This window comes from Otolemur garnettii, unplaced genomic scaffold (assembly GCF_000181295.1).
Source record: "Otolemur garnettii isolate 467f Iridium unplaced genomic scaffold, OtoGar3 scaffold00007, whole genome shotgun sequence".
Classification (NCBI taxonomy): Eukaryota; Metazoa; Chordata; class Mammalia; order Primates; family Galagidae; genus Otolemur; species Otolemur garnettii.
This window is the reverse complement of record NW_003852402.1, coordinates 18,268,262-18,285,605: the sequence shown is the minus strand read 5'-3', so window position 1 is coordinate 18,285,605 and position 17,344 is coordinate 18,268,262. Positions and strand designations below refer to the sequence as shown.

Here is a 17,344-nt window from a genome sequence, read left to right as displayed (position 1 = left end):
TTTTGTAGAGACAGAGTCTCACTTTGTCACCCTTGGTAGAGTGCCATGACATCACAGCTCACAGCAACCTCCAACTCCTGGGCTTAGGCGATTGCGTCTCTTGCTCAGCCTCCCCAGTAGCTGGGACTACAGGTGCCCACCATAATGCCAGCCAGTTTTTTGTAAAAACTTTTTTTTTTTTTGAGACAGAGTCTCACTATGTTCCCCTCGGTAGAGTACTGTGGTGTCACAGCTCATAGCAACCTCAAATTCTTGGGCTCAAGCAATTCTCTTGCCTCAGCCTCCCAAGTAGCTGGGACTACAGGCACCTGCCACGATGCTGGGCTATCTTTTGTTGCAGTTGCTATTGTTGTTTATCTGGCCTGGGCTGGGTTTGAACCTGCCACCCTTGGTGTATGTGGCTGGCGCTATAACCACTGTGCTACAGGCGCCGAGCCTCTAGAAACAATTTTTAAAACACACCTAAAAAATGATAAAAAATAACAAAATGTAAATATTAGAGTTTGTTAAGGCAGGTAGCTTCAGTGTGTTCTCAGGAAAAGACAATACCATCTTCCTCATCCCTGCCTGAGAAGGTTTCCCGGCCGTATCTCAAGTGCTGCCTAATTTTATAATCAAGTTCCTTGGACTTTTCTGATTTATTGAGGCATCTACCTGAGTGTACCAGTTGCAAAATAACCAGGCAGGAAGAGGAAGCACAAGGTAGGTTGCCTAAGGCATCCAAATATATCCTCTATTTTTAAAAAAAGAGAGAGAGAGGGAGAGGGAGAACGTCTGGAGGACTCCTAAGTCTTATTCACATCTGGATTATCCCTTCCTATGAAAGGGGAAGGGTATGGAAGACTGGGACATGTGTCTCATTATGAGACACCAATGTGTTCTTGCAAAACCTGGACTCTTTAAACTGGTTCAGATGCAGAAATGGAGCAAAAAATAAATGTTGGTCAGTAGTAGAACTTGGCAGAGTCTAGCAAAGTTCACGGAGGCCCCAACATAAACAAGTCCACCTACAGTCATGAGTTGGTGTCTCCCAGCGGGACGTGTGCACGGCATGTCCAGACACCCCACTAGCCTGAGCTGGGAAAGGCAAAGAGCTGGGAAGCTGCTTTGATTAAGTATCATCAAAGGCAAAAGTACTGATTATTTACACTAGTTACTCAACTTCGATGTCTTCAGATGGCGATGTTTTAGCTCTTACAGCTTTTCTCACACACACAAAAATTATTTACTGAAGTTGGTTCCCTAATGTAAATGCTTGACAGAACCATCTGCTGCTTATTCAAAAAGTGTGTGATTTCAGTGGGAGGACTGATCACCACACAGAAAGCAAGGAGTGTTGTCTACCCTTCATTAAAACACACAGTTGGGGTCACCTCAAAATTCAACTGGACAAGTACGCTGAAAATAGGACTTGAATAGCTCTAGAATTTCTAAAATACCAAAATTCACTAGCCTTCTAGTGGAAGACGCATATCTTTTGCCTTTTTTGCCTTGATTGTTAACGCTATAAGGTTGAAAAGGAGACGCATGATTACAGTAATGATTCCTTTTTGCGTGGAAATAGCACCTTAGAGCACAGATTTTTTTTTTCTTCTGTCAACAATGCTTGGAGGAGGATAAGGAAGATGTAAAAAAATAAAACCAGGATGAAGGCGCTTTTCTGTAAGCGGCGAGACAGAGAGATCTGTTTTTTTGATTCTCAGAGTCAATGAATGGTTTCCTAATCACACTGCCTTTCCAGGTAAGGGGAGATTAGTGAACATTCCACAAATGTCAGTTTATTATTATTATTATTATTATTACTATTAAGTCAAACACACACAAATTAAAACCACTGGGTATAGTAAATACAGTAAGTGACCTCAAACAGACGCTCTTCCAGAAGGCACAGGATGATGTCATTACTTAGGGCCCTGGCAGCAGAGAACACACCCCTGACAGCTGTGGCCAGGTAAACCAACAGGAGGGCCCCCACAGGGGAGAGAGAACGGGGAGGAGGGAAGCCCAGGGAGATTTCCTAAACAAAGCAAAGAGTAACGTCATCCTTCTTGGCTCAGGAAGAAAGAAAAAGGGAAGGTTTCAGCTGCTGTTTACCTAAGTTGAAATTTCCAAAGAGATAGCCAATCCCTACACTGTGTACAGCAGAGAACACCTCAGAGGCTAAGCAAGAATGAAGACGCACCTCTGGCATGCTGATTTGGGGAAGACTTTCAGAAAAGGGGGAAGGAGAGGGAGGAGCTGTGTCCTGGGGAGGAAGGAGGGTGGGAAGACAGACCAGACATGAACAGCGCTCACCACCCCACCTCCCACCCCTTGAAGCAGCCACAGAGAAGATTCTCGCTTTCAGGAATGACTAATCATGCTCCAGAACTCAGTTTTACTAATACTGGAGATCTAACTTGTAGGAAAAAAGATCACAAAGCTTTTCACCAGAATTTCTAAGCTATGGCTCAGCGCCCATAGCTCAGTGAGTAGGGTGCCAGCCACATACACTGAAAGTGGTGGGTTTCAGCCCAGCCTGGGCCTACTCAACGACGATGACAACTATAACCAAAAAATAGCCGGGCACTATGGTGGGCACCTGTAGTCCCAGCTACTTGGGAGGCTGAGGCAAGAGAATTGCTTAAGCCCAGGAGTTGGAGGTTGCTGTGAGCTGTGACACCATGGTACTCTACCAAGGGCAAAATAGTGAGACTCTGTCTCAAAAACACAAAAACAAAAACAAATAACCCCCCCCCAAATTTCTAAGCTAATAAATCCCCCACAATGAAGGAATAATTAAATGGATTGTAGTATAATCACTCAGTAGAAGGTTATGCAATCATTAAAAAGCAAGCAACTACAATGACAAGTGTAAAACACAGCATCGGCAACCCCTTCGAGGTGCGTCCACAGTGGTGGTCTGTAGGTGCTGAGCTTGGGGTGATTTTGCTTCTTTCTATTTTTATTTTTTTCATTATTGAATTTTTCTAAAAACAGCGACTATTACTTTTATAATGAAAAATGAACTTTATATATTAAATGGGTATAATGATAACCACTTGGGAAAATACTTAGACTAGATCTAGGTGTGTAATTATTAAAAGATGTTTAAATTGGGCGGTGCCTGGGGCTCAGTGGGTAGGGTGCTGGCCCTATATACCAAGGGTGGCGGGTTCTAACCTGGCCCCAGCCAAACTTCAACAACAACAAAAATGTTGAAATAAACTATGCCCAGGCTAAAAAAAGTACAAGACTATTGTAAGATGCATCAAAAGGGGTCATAACATATAATCTTATGACAAGATTATATGTAACTTCTACTTATTTGCCGTAAGTCTCAGATGAGGGAAATTTCTGGTTAATTATATACCGAACATCCAGCTGAATTGTTTAAATCATTTCTTTCCCATTTGAACCGATCTGTTAATAATTAACCATTTAGCTGGTTATGCTATTTCCTTGTTGGGGTTTTTTTGCAGCTTATCAGTGTCGATCCTTAGAAACCAATAATTTTGGTTACTAAGAAAGGTTTTAAAAATTAATCTCCAAGCCTGGGTAGGATTATAGATGTAGTAAATAAATTTTTCTTTTTCTTTTTTTTTTTTTGAGACAGAGCTGTCCCCCTGGGCAGAGTGCCATGGCATTACAGCTCACAGCAACCTCCAATTCCTGGGCTCAAACGAGTCTCCTGCCTCCGCCTCCCAAGTAGCTGGGACCACAGGCGCCCACCACAACGCCCAACTATTTTTTGGTTGCAGCCGTCATTGTTGTTTGGAGGGTCCAGGCTGGGGATTCGAACCCGCCACCTTAGGTGTACGTGGCTGGTGCCTTAGCCGGTTAAGCTATAGGCGCTGAGCCAAATTTTTATTTTTCAACAAGAGGACTATGCAGGTTTGTAAATTGACCCATATCCACTCACCACATCTTTGGTGAGGGATAAAGAAAGAACTCCTGTTAACAACACCCAGGGAATACCTAGGGAAAGACAAAAAAGGTTTAGAGTTAAATTTCTCAAAAATAATTTCAAGATTTGTCCAATAATTTCTGCATGAAGGACAGCAGTATATAATCTTGGTTCATCAGGACTCTGGAGCAGAAAGTATGGACGTGGGGAATTAAATCATCGAATGGAACTGAAACCACTTTCCGGTCCCATTCTTAAGGTAAATCTTTCTAAGGGGGGATTCATGCCAGTGAATAAAACTATAAAAACACATCAGAATTCATCATGATGAAATGTGGACTTGTCTTTCTGGATCTTTTCTTGACCTGAAGCTTAGGACCTCATCTCCTCTCCTGCATTGCAATCCTTGAACAAAGGATAATGGTCTGAAAGAGTATAGGTTATAAAACGAATCTGAGTTCAAATTCTGCTTCTGCTACTCCCTGTCTTTACGCTAAATGGCCATCCTGAATTTTTGTGTATTTGGGTGGAAAATAAGAATGCTATTATTGTCTGGCAGCTCGGAGAGAAGTAAAAAGGGAGAAAGTCCAGAACACAATTTGGGGTTCATGAACAGACACACGCTGAGTTTTGACTGTACCCCGCCTTCTCAGCTCGGTATCAGTACACGCTTCCCCGGGAGACAGAGCACATTACATTTTATCAGTCATGTTATCTTTTAGTATTTGTTTTACCCTGAATTTTTTCTCAGCTCTTTCCCTGAGAGCATGCATCAAACAGGAGAAGGAAAAATTGAGCAGATTTTGAGATGAGATTAGACTGGCAAGGGAGAACTTTCTGGACCACTAGACGCTGTCGGTCTGGAGTATGTAAATGAAGTTATGTCCGGGCCTATTTCAGAGGCTTCTGAGGACTATATCAAAGACATTGACAAAGAATGTCTCAAATCACTGGTCTCAAGTAAACAGACAGCAGGTTCCAATAGTTCATTTAATTAAGCACCTTTCATATGCCAACTTCTGTGTTCTAAGTGCTGGAAGCCAACAGTGGACAGTGCAGAACAAAATCCCATCCCACGTGGAGCTTGTGTTCTCAAAGGACAAGACAAATGGTAACTATGGCAAATAAGTAACAGAGATGGTGTCTAAGTGGCATTCAGCACCGCAGAGGAAATAAAGCAGAAAAGATGCTCTGGGTATATCAGCGGTACAGTGGAGGGGTCATTTCCAACCATGTGGTCAAATAATCCTCAAAAAATAATTGAGTGACATTTAAGCATAAATCTGAAATCAGGAAGGGAGAAAGCCGGGAGTGGATGGCAAGTGCAAGGGCCGTGGCTAAGACAGGGCACAACGCGACTGCAGACTGTCAAGGAGGCCAAGGTCACGGACAGAGTGAGTGGGAGGAAGGGCGCAAAGATACCAGGCAGAGAGGGGGCCAGGAGGACACCGAGCACCATGTCGGCCATTACCTGGATTTTGGTTTTTAACAAATATTTTACCTGAAATAAGAAGCAACAGGAGGTAATTAGGCAGGGGAGAGATGTCATTTGACTCCTGTCTCAGGGGGAGCCCTCTGGCAGCCATTTTCAGCACAGACCATAGTGGGACGGGCTAGGCACATTCTGGAGGCTACCACAATACTTGGGGTGAGAAATTATGGTTGCAAAGATTAGTGAATAAGTCTCGCGGAGGGCAGGCAGGATTTCCTCTATCTTTCCATGATTTCTGAGAGGCCCAGCAATAGCCCTGGCTGGCCAAGTCAGAGGAGGCCCTGCAGAGAGCCGGGCTAGCAGCCTCATCAGACTCTGTTCAAGCCTTTAGGGAAATTAACTTTATTTTCCTTGTGTTCCATTTTCTATAACACCAGAGTGGTGAGATATTGAGGACCAAAAAGCCCTGATGGACAGTTTCAGTGCAGGTTACCCATGAGCAGGCCTAACTCAAATGCCGTCTATGGGCCCTGGGACACTGTCAGAGCAGGGACAGTCTGAGGTCTAACTCTGTAATGAAAATACACAGAAAGTAAGCTCTGTGTTGCCATTCCTCAAATACATCTGCCTATGAACTCTTTGACAGCTAAAAACAATGCTGGTTTTCCGTCTAAGATTCTGCTACTCCATAGAGTCATCAGATCTGTACAAAATGGTCAGTGCAAATTGTTTGTACAAACGATAGAAACAAGCCAAATGTCCATCAACAGAAAGTGGATACAGTATAACACACAATGGAACAGAGGGGGAAATGGATAAGCAAGAAATGTATATACATACGTGTGTGTGTCAGTATGAACAAAATCTCAAAAACAATATTCACCACCTTCTTCCCCAAACAGAAAACCACAGAAGGACCATCGCAACATGATTTTACTAGTATGAAGATTAAAAGCTTACAAAACTGTGCCATATACTTCATAGAACTAATGGATATCAGTATATAATGAAAGTTTTAAAAGATGCCTGGGAATAATATATATCGAATATAGTAATCACTTCTGAGAAGAGAAGTCTAAGGCGGGAGTAAACTTTAGTGATGGCTTCAATGTTTTATCTGTTAAGGAAGGCGTGAGTTACATGGGTGTTCTTTATATGATTATCAATATTTTTGGTTCTAAATAAAATGAAAATGTCATCTGGGTTGCAAGAATATTTTTTTTCTCCAGTGGTTCTCAAACTTCTCATTCTGATTGAGGAAGAAATGTTCCTGGTAAACATTTGGCTCTCTTGGCTTCGCGGACCCAAGGCCAGGGGGAAACAGCAGTCCTCGTCATTCACCCTTGATCCAGTCCTGCCCGCCAGGCCCAGGGATCAAACACAGTTCTTTAAAGTCCAAACCTCAGGGTAATAAATATCACATAGCTGCCTACACATCCTCTCTGCCCCCAGGAATGCTGAGGTTGTCAGATGGTAAAGAATTTGAGGATTCTGTGACCTGAACACTTGTTTGCTGTCTCTCACCTTAAGTCAGTTGTTCTTCATTCTAAAATTTACTTCTCCCTTCCTTGGCTTTCTCCTGGGCAAACCCTTCAGCTTTCAGCTTAAGCATTATGTCTCCAAGAATCTTCCCCTTCCCCAGTCCGGGTTAGGAGGCTCGTGAAACCTTGAGCTACTCAAAGAGCTCATTGTATTCGTCATTGCAATCACCTATTTATGTAGAGACTATTAGCTACGTAGGGAGAGAAGATGGCTGCTTGGTTCACTCCAGTATTCCAGTATTCCATATCTATATAGGGTCTGACAACTATAGGTATTCAACAATATGCATGAAATGCATAAATGAGAAAGTGTGAATAGCTGATGATCCTCTTGGCAGGAGCAGGGCACGAGAAGTGGGTATGACTAATATGACTGTACCTTTTCCATTTGTTTCCAAAAGACCAGCCTACTGTGAAGACAGAAGGCGAACTTCAAAGCAATTTTTAGCTCTAAGTGTGTAGCCTCGGGAAACTTGCGTAGTCTGAGCCTCTGTGTCTTTATCAACTCATTGATGCTAAGCGAGTAGACCCAAGTACCTTGGAAATGGCCTTGGAACTCAGGGCTCTGCATTTCTGTGAGTTTGCTGGTCGTAAGGTGAATAATGGAGAGTTGGTGGAGGCAGGGACATTTCTTCTTTGCCGCATCCCAGGAGCCTGCTTCTCCTTCAGTAGCCCATTACTAAGCTAAAGCTCGCAGTAAACACTCATAGGAGCCTATTTTCCTAAGACGGCATGGGACATGCGCTAGTAGAGGCTGCAGAAAATATCTAAATCAATGCATAAAGAACTAAGAGTTGGAGGAATCTACTGAAGGCAGTGGGATATTTACAGGTTGGTCACCAGGGGGTTGGGTATTTTCTCAATTATTTATTTGGCTCCAAATTCACTAAAACCTCTACTTCATCTCCCTGACCCACCCATCCAATGTGCAGAAACTACAGTACCTCTGTACTGCTTTTATAAACATCAACCCTATTTTCTTGCATTCTGCTGTAGTTACCAGCTGAGGTCACGAGGCCATAAGCCCATTACTGACAGGCAACATGGTCCCTTGATGGGGCAGTCTCGTTGTGCAGGCGAGGAACTTTCAGGCAGTGCATCCAACCTGACCAAGCTGGGCAAAGTCTACCCCCCACACCACAGACCTCACTTTTTCTTTGAGGAGCTTGGTATGTAATACTGGAAGTGAGAGGCCCAGAAAGCTCCCAACACATGGAATCAGGTTGCAGGGGGAGAGGGAGATGGTCTAGGTTCACATTACTGCTAGTCTTTCATTTATTATTCTGAGCATTTAGCATTATTTGGTTCAAGTGCCCTGGTTACATGGGGGGATTTTCCTGTTCATTAAGCGCAGAGTTACTGGAGCAGAACTTAGCAAGGAATTCACAGGGCATGGGTGATTCTCCCATACCAAGTGTCCCCCACCCCCATTGCCAATCTCTGGGTGGATTTTTTCTTCTCTATCAAGGAAAGATAAGCTTACATATACCGTAGTTTTTGCTTTGATTTTGACCTGTCTTTTGCTGTCAGTAGTAATGTTTGAAATCAACACCTCTCAGTCCTACAGTTAAGATATTGCCTGTAAGTGACTTGAAATATGGGCCCTGAACCTTCTGATTCTTGTCCTTTTGGCTCTGAAGTTTTATGAGTAGAAGATAAGCAGAATTCCTCTTCTATAGGTTTCTTTTTGATATTTAAATAAAATTATCATGTCCCCCCTCCCCAGCGTCTTCCCTCTTCACACCAAATATGCCTAGTTCTTTAACTATTTTTCATATGGCCAACCCATGATCCTCTATGAATATGGCGCATGGTGATAGCAAACACGTATTGAGCTCTTACTCTGTGCCAGACACTGTTCTAAGTACTCTGCATGTACTAATTCATTTAATTTTCTCAGAAGCCCTGAGAAAATTAATAAAGGCTTATTATAGGTAAGATAGGCTTATTGTTACCTTAATTTAAAAAATGAAGAAACCAAGTTACTAAGAGGTGAAATGACTTTCCTGAGACCATCCAGCTCGTAGATGGTGCAACTGGGTTCTGAGTCCCATTTGCCTCCAGAAAAGATACTCCTGACCCCAGTGCCGCTCTACCCATCAATGCCCCAGTCCTAGTTTCCACTGATAGTTCCTCTCACAACTCTGTAACAGTTTAATGCCTAGAAGATATCAACAGGTCTTCCCTAAAGAAGGTCCCATGATCAAATACATTTGAGAAATTTTGAGATCACCGTATGTTTTATAATTATTCTTTCAGGTTCAGTTGAGAGTGTAAAGAACTCATTTATAATGTTTGTATTTATTTTTAAAAATCTTGGGAGTCATAAGCAGTACAGTCAGGCATTTTGTATAATGCCCTTTGATTAAGATTTGCCTGAATTTTTTTTTCTACTTGTTGGACTGGGGTTATGAATTTTGGGGGAGGATGACCAGAGAGGCAAAATGCCATTTCCGTCACATCTTGTCAAGGGTACACACCATCAATATGACTCATTACCGATGGCATTGATTTTTCTTTCTTTACTATTAAGAAAGGTTTGTTTTAATATTTGGCTCCTTCTGTGAGGATGTGTATTTTGGTCACCTGGCTGGGGTGTGTTTGTCATATTTCTCCAGGGTAAAGTTACTCTTCCCCCCTTCCCCTTTCACACCACACTCTTTGCAAAGGACTTGGAGTTATGTTCTTCCTCTTTGAGGATGGAGAATCTACTTAAATTGCTTGGAATTCTTTTACATGAGAGATCTGTCTTTTCTTCATTTATTTATGTGTTCAATCACTAGATTAATTTTATTAAAGAACACAGGTTAAAAATTAATGGATTCAAAAATATTCCTTCTTAAAATCCAGGACAGAAGAGGAAAAGGATTCTAATCTCCTTTGCTCCTATTTGAGTTCAGTTTCATTCTTATTTGAATACCCAATATATGTAAAATTCTGGGTCTAATGGGGAGCATAAAGATGGCTGGGACAAGGTTCCCTTCCCAGAGAAACCATCCTCAGGGCCAGACAGAAATGCATACATTGAACAAGGCAAATGTGAGCTCAAGTTAAAAGTAAAAAGATATTTAAGAATACTGAGAAGATGGTGATTCATTCAAGGAAGGCCAGCTTCTAGGAGGTGTAATCAGTGCCATTCCACAAGGATCACATTTGGGGTCAAAACTCTTTGTAGCCCTCTTGCAATTCTGAATAATGTATTTTTGAATTTGTGTTTGGTAAGCGAAGACCAATGGGACAATGAAGCATTGGTGGATACTTGGAGCCTCAGTTCACATGCAACCCCACCTTCTGTCCCCTGCCCCTTAGCAGGAATATTAGAGAGCTTTTCCCCAGCTTCCTGTACTCTGGGCCCATCCAGCCTCCCTCCCTCTGCCTCTGGCCAGAATCGTGACCAAGGGACAGGAGTTTCTCTGCTGCCACTCTCCCCCACTGGGAACTTAACACAATAATCCAGTAAATGAGGCAAAAGCTATGTTGATTGGGTTGATGTAACCATGTCAGATTGTATTAAAAAAATCAACACATTGTACCCCACATATGCATAAACGTATTCATGATCTATGTGTATATGACTTAATAAAAAAAAATAGAAAAAAACTCCTACAACAAAGAAATCCGATAAAATAATATGATCCCAAGTTTTCTAAATGTATTTACCATGAAACCTCTTTAATAGCAAGACAAGTTACCAATGTCTTGAAGAACATTAGCTATTTTCTAGGACGTAGTTTGGGGTTAAGCTGCTTGAAGAAAGGGGTGGTGTCTTATTTCTTACCTGATGCCTAGACATAGAAGACCATCAGCACGAGTTTAGAGGATGAAAGAATTAGTGGTTCTTTCATTTTCTTTTTGTCCAATCTTTATGGTGATATGCCACATGTGTCTAAGCATTTCACAAAATACATGGTTTCATCACAAAATCCCTGTTGAAACTGATACAGTTTCCTTACCAGCACCATATTACAAATGAAGAAACTGAAGCTGGAGCGACTTCACCCAAGACCCACAGTTGGTTAATGTAAGAGCCTGAACTGAAAATCAAGTCTTCCAACTCCAGATCCTATGCTCTTTTCAATGCGTCTAACTAGACAATAACATGGCTGTTTGATCCGCCATCATCCAAGACAAACATGAAGGAAGCACTTGCCTCAAATAAGCGCAAGACTTTAGCCAGTGCACCAACTTCTTCTTTGAGTGAGAAGATCAGTGATATGGCACCACTTTGATTGGAGTTTTCCTCAATATAGCTTGTTTCCTATAAGATAAGATGCATTTGGTTAAAATCTTTTCTGCAGTTTAGCAATTTATTCCCGTTAAACCTCCAAGGGTGAGGCATGCGTGAGCTCTTTTTTTTCTAGTTAAGCCTTGGAATACAGTGAACCACATATATCCTGTACAGAAGTGGATAATGTAAGGAAAATGAGTGAGCAGTGATGCAACTGGGTCAACAGTATGACGTGGTACTTAGAAGGTGCCAGGAAAGCACTGAGGAGTACAGGGTAGAAATCACTACAAATACAATGTGTTCATTTTGAGCACATTCTGGTGGGAATTTTCTCTCTCTTATTTTTCTGCTAAGCCATTGTGGGCAGATCATTTACCCTTCTTAATTTCCTCCTCTGGAAAATCATTATAATAATATGCTTTTGTCAAAAGTATTAGTATTAGTATTCAGATGATGAAATAAAGAAAAAGATAAGTTTAGACAGAATATTAAGTAGACTATTAAGAGAAGTATATAAAAATGATAGACGTAGTTTAAGTAAGCAAGAAGGACCTGTTGGTCTTTGGCAAAGAGGTCAGGAAGGATTAACTTATTCCCATATGTCAGAACCTGTGATATCTAATTGCTGAAAAATGATCACAAAACACATAAAAGCACACAAATCCCAGAAGCTGGGTGTCTTAAGCTAAATAGAAAAGGATGCTTACTACTTCACGTGACAACAAACTAAGATAAGATTAGGGTCGGCCTTCCAGAGTTCGCCAAAATATTTACCTAAGGTTTAAAATACTATGTAAAATTCTATGTGTATTCAACAATAATGGCATGTACCTAAAACTGGGAAACCATCCCAGATGATTCTTAACCACCCCAAATTTTGAAGCCACTGATAAATATACAGCCTAATTTTTATAACTTTTCCTAAATGTATCTGCAAATTCATATTTACTATGATCAGGCACTACTCTTTGTTGCTAATAGTATAAACACTAGGGTCTTCCACTGACTTCAGGAGCCATACTAGGTACTTTTCACAGTTAATTTAATATTATCATTGGCAGCAACCAGCACTATTCTAAGGGTTTACCTGCAACCCATTTAGTCTTCACATGAAGTAGATGCTATTAGTCTGCAAAAGAAGAGGTAGCCTGAGCAAAATTAAGTGGCTCGTCCAAGAGCACCTAGCTAATGAGTGGTGGAGTCTGGACTTGAACAGACCCGACAACTCCACAGTCAGTCCATTCTGTCCCCCAGGGACACTCAACTGGGACAATAACTTTCCAAAGCACGCGACACTTTAAAAAAGAAATACCGTGGAAGTTTGTGAAATGATGTGTGTGTGTGTGTAAATTTAGATTCCGGATTCCTACATTGTTGTGTTAATCCAGCCGCCTGGGCTCTTGAGAAAATTTCTTCCAGAATACATTCTTATTGGTTTTCGACAGACATGTGAGTTGACTTACACGACAACATAGGAGGGTAAAAGACAGAGAAAAGTAGCTCAGAAACTATTTGGCAGAAATGGGGCAGGAAGAAAGATCTTTTCTAGCAAAAAAGAAGGAAGGAATTTTGATCATTGAGCAGTACATTAAACAATGGGCATATAGGCTCTTTGGGTGTGGATGGCATATATATTTGTTGTCTTTGTAAAAGGGCAGTGTTCAAATATACTTTGGCCAAGATATTCTGGGGGTACTAACTTTCCATCTTAGTGCTTTGGGGGGTTATGGTGAGAGGTGTGTATTGAGATGTGTGAGTACACATACATGTGCACACACACCCCCCTGCAGTGTGAGACTGTTGGGAACAAGAGGCAGACCTCCTGCTAGGGGCACAGTGTATCTCTGTACTCAGCATTTATCCAGAGGAGGAAGTGTGAGCATAGAGACAGGTACACAGCTGCAGGAGCCAGGATCTAGGTCTGCACACCAGCTTCACTGTTCATAGCTACGATTTCTGAGTTCCTCTCATCCTCTGTCCCATTACCAGGCTCTATTTTCTTTACAGAATTTATCTATAGGAAATTGGCGGTTCATTTTGCTAATTGTTTATTGTCTGTCCCCTGCACTAGATGATGTGTTTCAGCAGAACAGAAACTCTGCTGTGTCTGGCACACAAGAGGTGCTCAGTAAGTCTTTGTTGGGGGAATGAATGTGACAAGCCCCTCCCCTAGGAAAGGCATGCTTTTTGCATGGATTAAGCACTTGAAATATGGTGTGCGCTTATCAAATGGTGGTTCCTTCCCACTGTCTGCACTGTAGGAGAATCACACCCAGTGCGTTCTGTGTATCAGGGATGGATCGTTAGGGAGGCATACACTTTGTCTCTTTTGCAGACTCTCAGAGATATAAGAATTCACATTAATCTGAAAAACCAATCTAGTCCAACATCCTCCACCCTAATTTTACAACAAACTCATCCTCCTCCCCTCAATTAAGTGACATCCTTAATATGTTAAACCCCAGGCCAGGACCCAGGATTCCTGACTTCACGTGGAGCAGACTTGCCATGAACAGGCTCTGCTATCCTCAGTGCCTGACGCGCTGATCATCCTTCCCACCAGTGTTCAAGATGCTGTGGTTATTGTTTTAGTTTTTTTTTATTAAATCGTAGCTGTGTACATTAATGCAATCACGCAAGATGCAGTTTTTTTAAGCACACAAATCCATTCTAGCCAGACCAGTACATCTGCATATTCCTCTCCTCCCGGACTGTGCTGAGAGCAGTCCAGCCACTATTTGCTTTCATTGTCCACACTCAGGACATGAGTACCTTTATTCCCATTTTCCAAATGAATAGACCTGAAGCTCTGCAGAGTGACCTGCCCTGCTTCTGGTGCAGTGACGGTGCCAGGGCTTGCCCAAGACCCTCCTCCTCACTAGTTATTGGTAGTGGCAGTTTGAGTATTCTCCGCCTTCTCACCCAAGCACCACACACCGTTTCCGTAAGAAGCCTCTGTCTCTGGATCCAAAGAAAGGCAGGAGAAGGGCTACAGTCTGTCCAGTTATATCAACTTCGACATCCACTTTCCTCTTCTCTCCAGCGTCCCCACTCAGTATAGATTATTGTTCTCCCTAATCCTACAGATGACCGGGGACTGTGGTCTCAATTTCCCTCCCACGTCTGGGCTTTATGTCTGAATCTCGAATCCAGGAATGTGATTTCTTGTCGATATGTAAATCAAACTAAAAGTGGATTCTGCATTTTACTCACTTTCAGAGAACGCCAGCAGATCCCAGGGAATGGCTTACAGCCTGGGCATTGTCCCCAGGTCACGTTTGTGATGCCTTCACATCCCACACCCAGGCCACGGACTCTTGTTCATTTTCCTCTCTGCTTAGTTTCTCCCTGCTCAGGTCTGAGTCTCTGTCTGACTCTTCCCAGAGTGAAAGGAGCATCCAGTTCTCACAATATCACCTTTACAATCCCTGGCCCAGAGCCCTTTGTAAACATCACGGGAAAGATCTAGAATGACCTCCATTCCCCACCCTAGAGCACTAAGGAGCAGCTCCTTGAGTGTGTAGATGAGAAAGCAGGCAACAGAGAGGGACAGCGACTTGCCCAAAGACACACAGCTGGTTGGTGGCCCTCTGGAGGCCTGACGCTCAGTCCCTAAAGAGATGCTCTTTCTTCTGAAAGCCACACAGGACTGATGTTCTCCCACTTGGAAATAACTGTTGCGGTCACGTCTTACCGTCTAGACAGTCTCCTTATCCTTTTCGAATGAATTCAGACGCCTTGGTGAGCTTAGGAAACTAAGTAACATCAGCCTTTCTCAGACCGCTTTCCCCACGGAGAGCCCAACTCCCCTCCCTGATCAACTGAGGCCCGCCCTGGCTCACCTGTCCACTGTCAGAGAGCTTCCTGCCCACCAATCTGTTCTCCAAGACCACAGCTGTCATGCTGGCTGGGCGGGAGGGAGGTCTCTAGCGCTACACGGAGGTCTCTAGCCCCAGGAGTCAGCCGCTGTTAGGTTTGCAAACAGCCCGCGGGGTTGAGGGTTTTAACTTGGCAGTAGGGAGGGGAGGAAAGATTCCAAGGGGTGTCCCCTGCGGTGTGTCCCCCACAGGAACGCCCCGGTGGGCGTCATCCTGACGCAGTTGGGCGCGCAGCCCTCCTCCCGCTCCGGGTCACCTGCCTGGACCGCTGGCCCCGGAGGGGAGGGCTCGAGGGAGGGAGTGGAGGCTGCGGGAGGCCTGACTTGGCTGCTGGCCCTGGATGACCGCAGGGAGCTGAGGGCCACCCCGGCCTTGCCGATGAGCCAAGTTTGACACTTGGGGGTTCTGAGAAGCCCAGGAAGCGGGTTCCCTGAAATTGGCATAAACTTGGTAACAATGATAAAAACAATCCGTGCCCCTTGAAACGGAGTCAGGATCCTAATTCAAAAAGAATAGGGTGTTGTGGGGGGTTTTGTTTATTTGTTTTTGTTCCTTCTATGAACCTCTAAGCAAACTGCCTTGATATGTCTTGGCTTTAGAAGACTCAGATGACACTGTGAACCCAGTGCACTGTAGCTGGAGAGCAAAGATAAGAGCAACCTGGGCTTAAGTCCAGTCTCCTGTTCTCCAGCTGTTTACATCACTCCTGGGAGCTCAGAGAAGAGGGTGGGGGAGCTGCCTTGATGTAATATTTTATGACAGCAATAGGAGCGGGCATGAAGAAGTGTCTTGAAATTTAGGACGGTTCTTGCCACGGATTTGAACACTCAGCAAGGGGAAGATACTGTTTTAAAGCATGTCCACATCAATTTGACCTCAAATCTTGGTGGAGGACCCGTACTGGGGGCCAGGTGGTGTTCCAGGCATTGGAGAAACAGCAGTGAATAAAACTGAGGACTCTGCTCCCCTGCCTTGCTGCCTTTCCTGTAAACAGACAGAAAATAAATAAGTGTAGGCAGAGCTAAGTGAGCTGGTGGGTGTTGGGGAGGGGTCTTCTTCAAGTAGGCAGAAAGCAATCCTCAACTGCTTTTTTCCAGATGAGGAAACCGAGGTGAAGCTCAAGTGGCCAGCAAGTAAAACAAAATACAAAAGAGCTGCGGGAAGTTCAGAGGTTCCCAAAGGATGTGAAAAACCAGGGGCGTCAAGGCCTCAGGCACCTGCTTAATATCTTCCCAGGAGAGGTCAGTGGGCTGTGAGAAAACAGGCCAATAACAGAGGTTTCTAGAAATCCACCCCCCTCCTCCCAATATTCTTTGATCAAATGACCAAGTATCTGCCAAAAAAAGAAAAAAAAAATCGTTAGATTTTTGATCCTAAACAAGTGGAGGAATCCTGTTTCTGCCGGCGATTAGCATCTGTAGTTTTGGTCAAGTCCATGTCTCAGTTTATTTGTCTTTAAACTGGGGGTTTTAAGGGCTGTTGTTGAGCATTCCTTAAGCCTCTGTCATGTACTAGGCTTTCTTCTGTCTGCTGAGAATACAGACATAATAAGTATAATGTCAGACCTTGGATTCCTGATTAGTATTTCCTGTGGTAGGGTGGAAGCTCAATGTTGCTGAACACGGATGACCTTGACTTCCATCCCCAGGAGAAATCCTTTCTCTGACTCCAGGGTTTTTCTAGTATCGAAGGTATAAAATGCAGTGTTTTCCTCAGCCCTAGGATTGCCTTACCAACATCATTTCATCCGTGCTGCTGCTGGTGTATTTAAGAGAGCAATGACTATGACAGCTCCTGAAATATTAATAGGCGTGTAATAAATAAAAGCAAATGGTAAATAAAATGAATTAAAGCTGCTCATTTCCAAGCACACTGTGTATTAGTCGCTGTGCCAAGCTCTTCAGCTGCATGGTTTCACCTCTTCCTCTCAACCCTGTGCCCCATGCATGCATTTCCTCTTCATGGGTAAACTGAGGCCCAAGAAGTTTCAGTAAATAGCCCAAATTCAAACTATGTTTCACGTCCCACCAGAGCCCTGGCTCTCGTGTGCTTTTTCTTTCCTGTTTGAAATGAGGGTGACATGGTTCTGGGGAGCAGCAAAATGAGAGCTCTTCTCCTTACATCCCATGCCATCTAAAAACGGACTTTTTAATCCTCTCTCAACATAAGAATGTCCCAGGTCTGGGCTGGGAGGTGAACACACTTATTTGTGTGCTACCTCAGAGATAAACAAAAAGCTAATGCCTTCTTTAAAAAAAAAAGATTCTGGCAAATATGGAAAGTTTTTATGCATAAGGTCTTTTCATATGAGATTGCTGGTGCCATGAATTTTGCAGGTGGTTTTTAAGCCATCTTCTTATTCAGTGTGGGGGGAATACA

At 43.3% G+C, this 17,344-nt stretch overlaps 1 protein-coding gene across 1 annotated transcript in view; it reads right to left on the bottom strand.

The window, feature by feature from the left end:
* The window catches only part of PAH (phenylalanine hydroxylase), a 62,126-nt gene extending 47,037 nt beyond the window's left edge, over nucleotides 1-15,089 (bottom strand). Inside the window, exons 1-2 of the mRNA XM_003783297.3 lie at nucleotides 14,930-15,089; nucleotides 11,010-11,117 (exon numbers count right to left, since the gene is read on the bottom strand). Of these exons, the coding sequence (XP_003783345.1) occupies nucleotides 11,010-11,117; nucleotides 14,930-14,989 (168 nt within the window). The 5' untranslated portion in view covers nucleotides 14,990-15,089. The remainder of the gene's footprint in view (nucleotides 1-11,009; nucleotides 11,118-14,929) is intronic.
* Nucleotides 15,090-17,344: the final 2,255 nt, after the last annotated feature.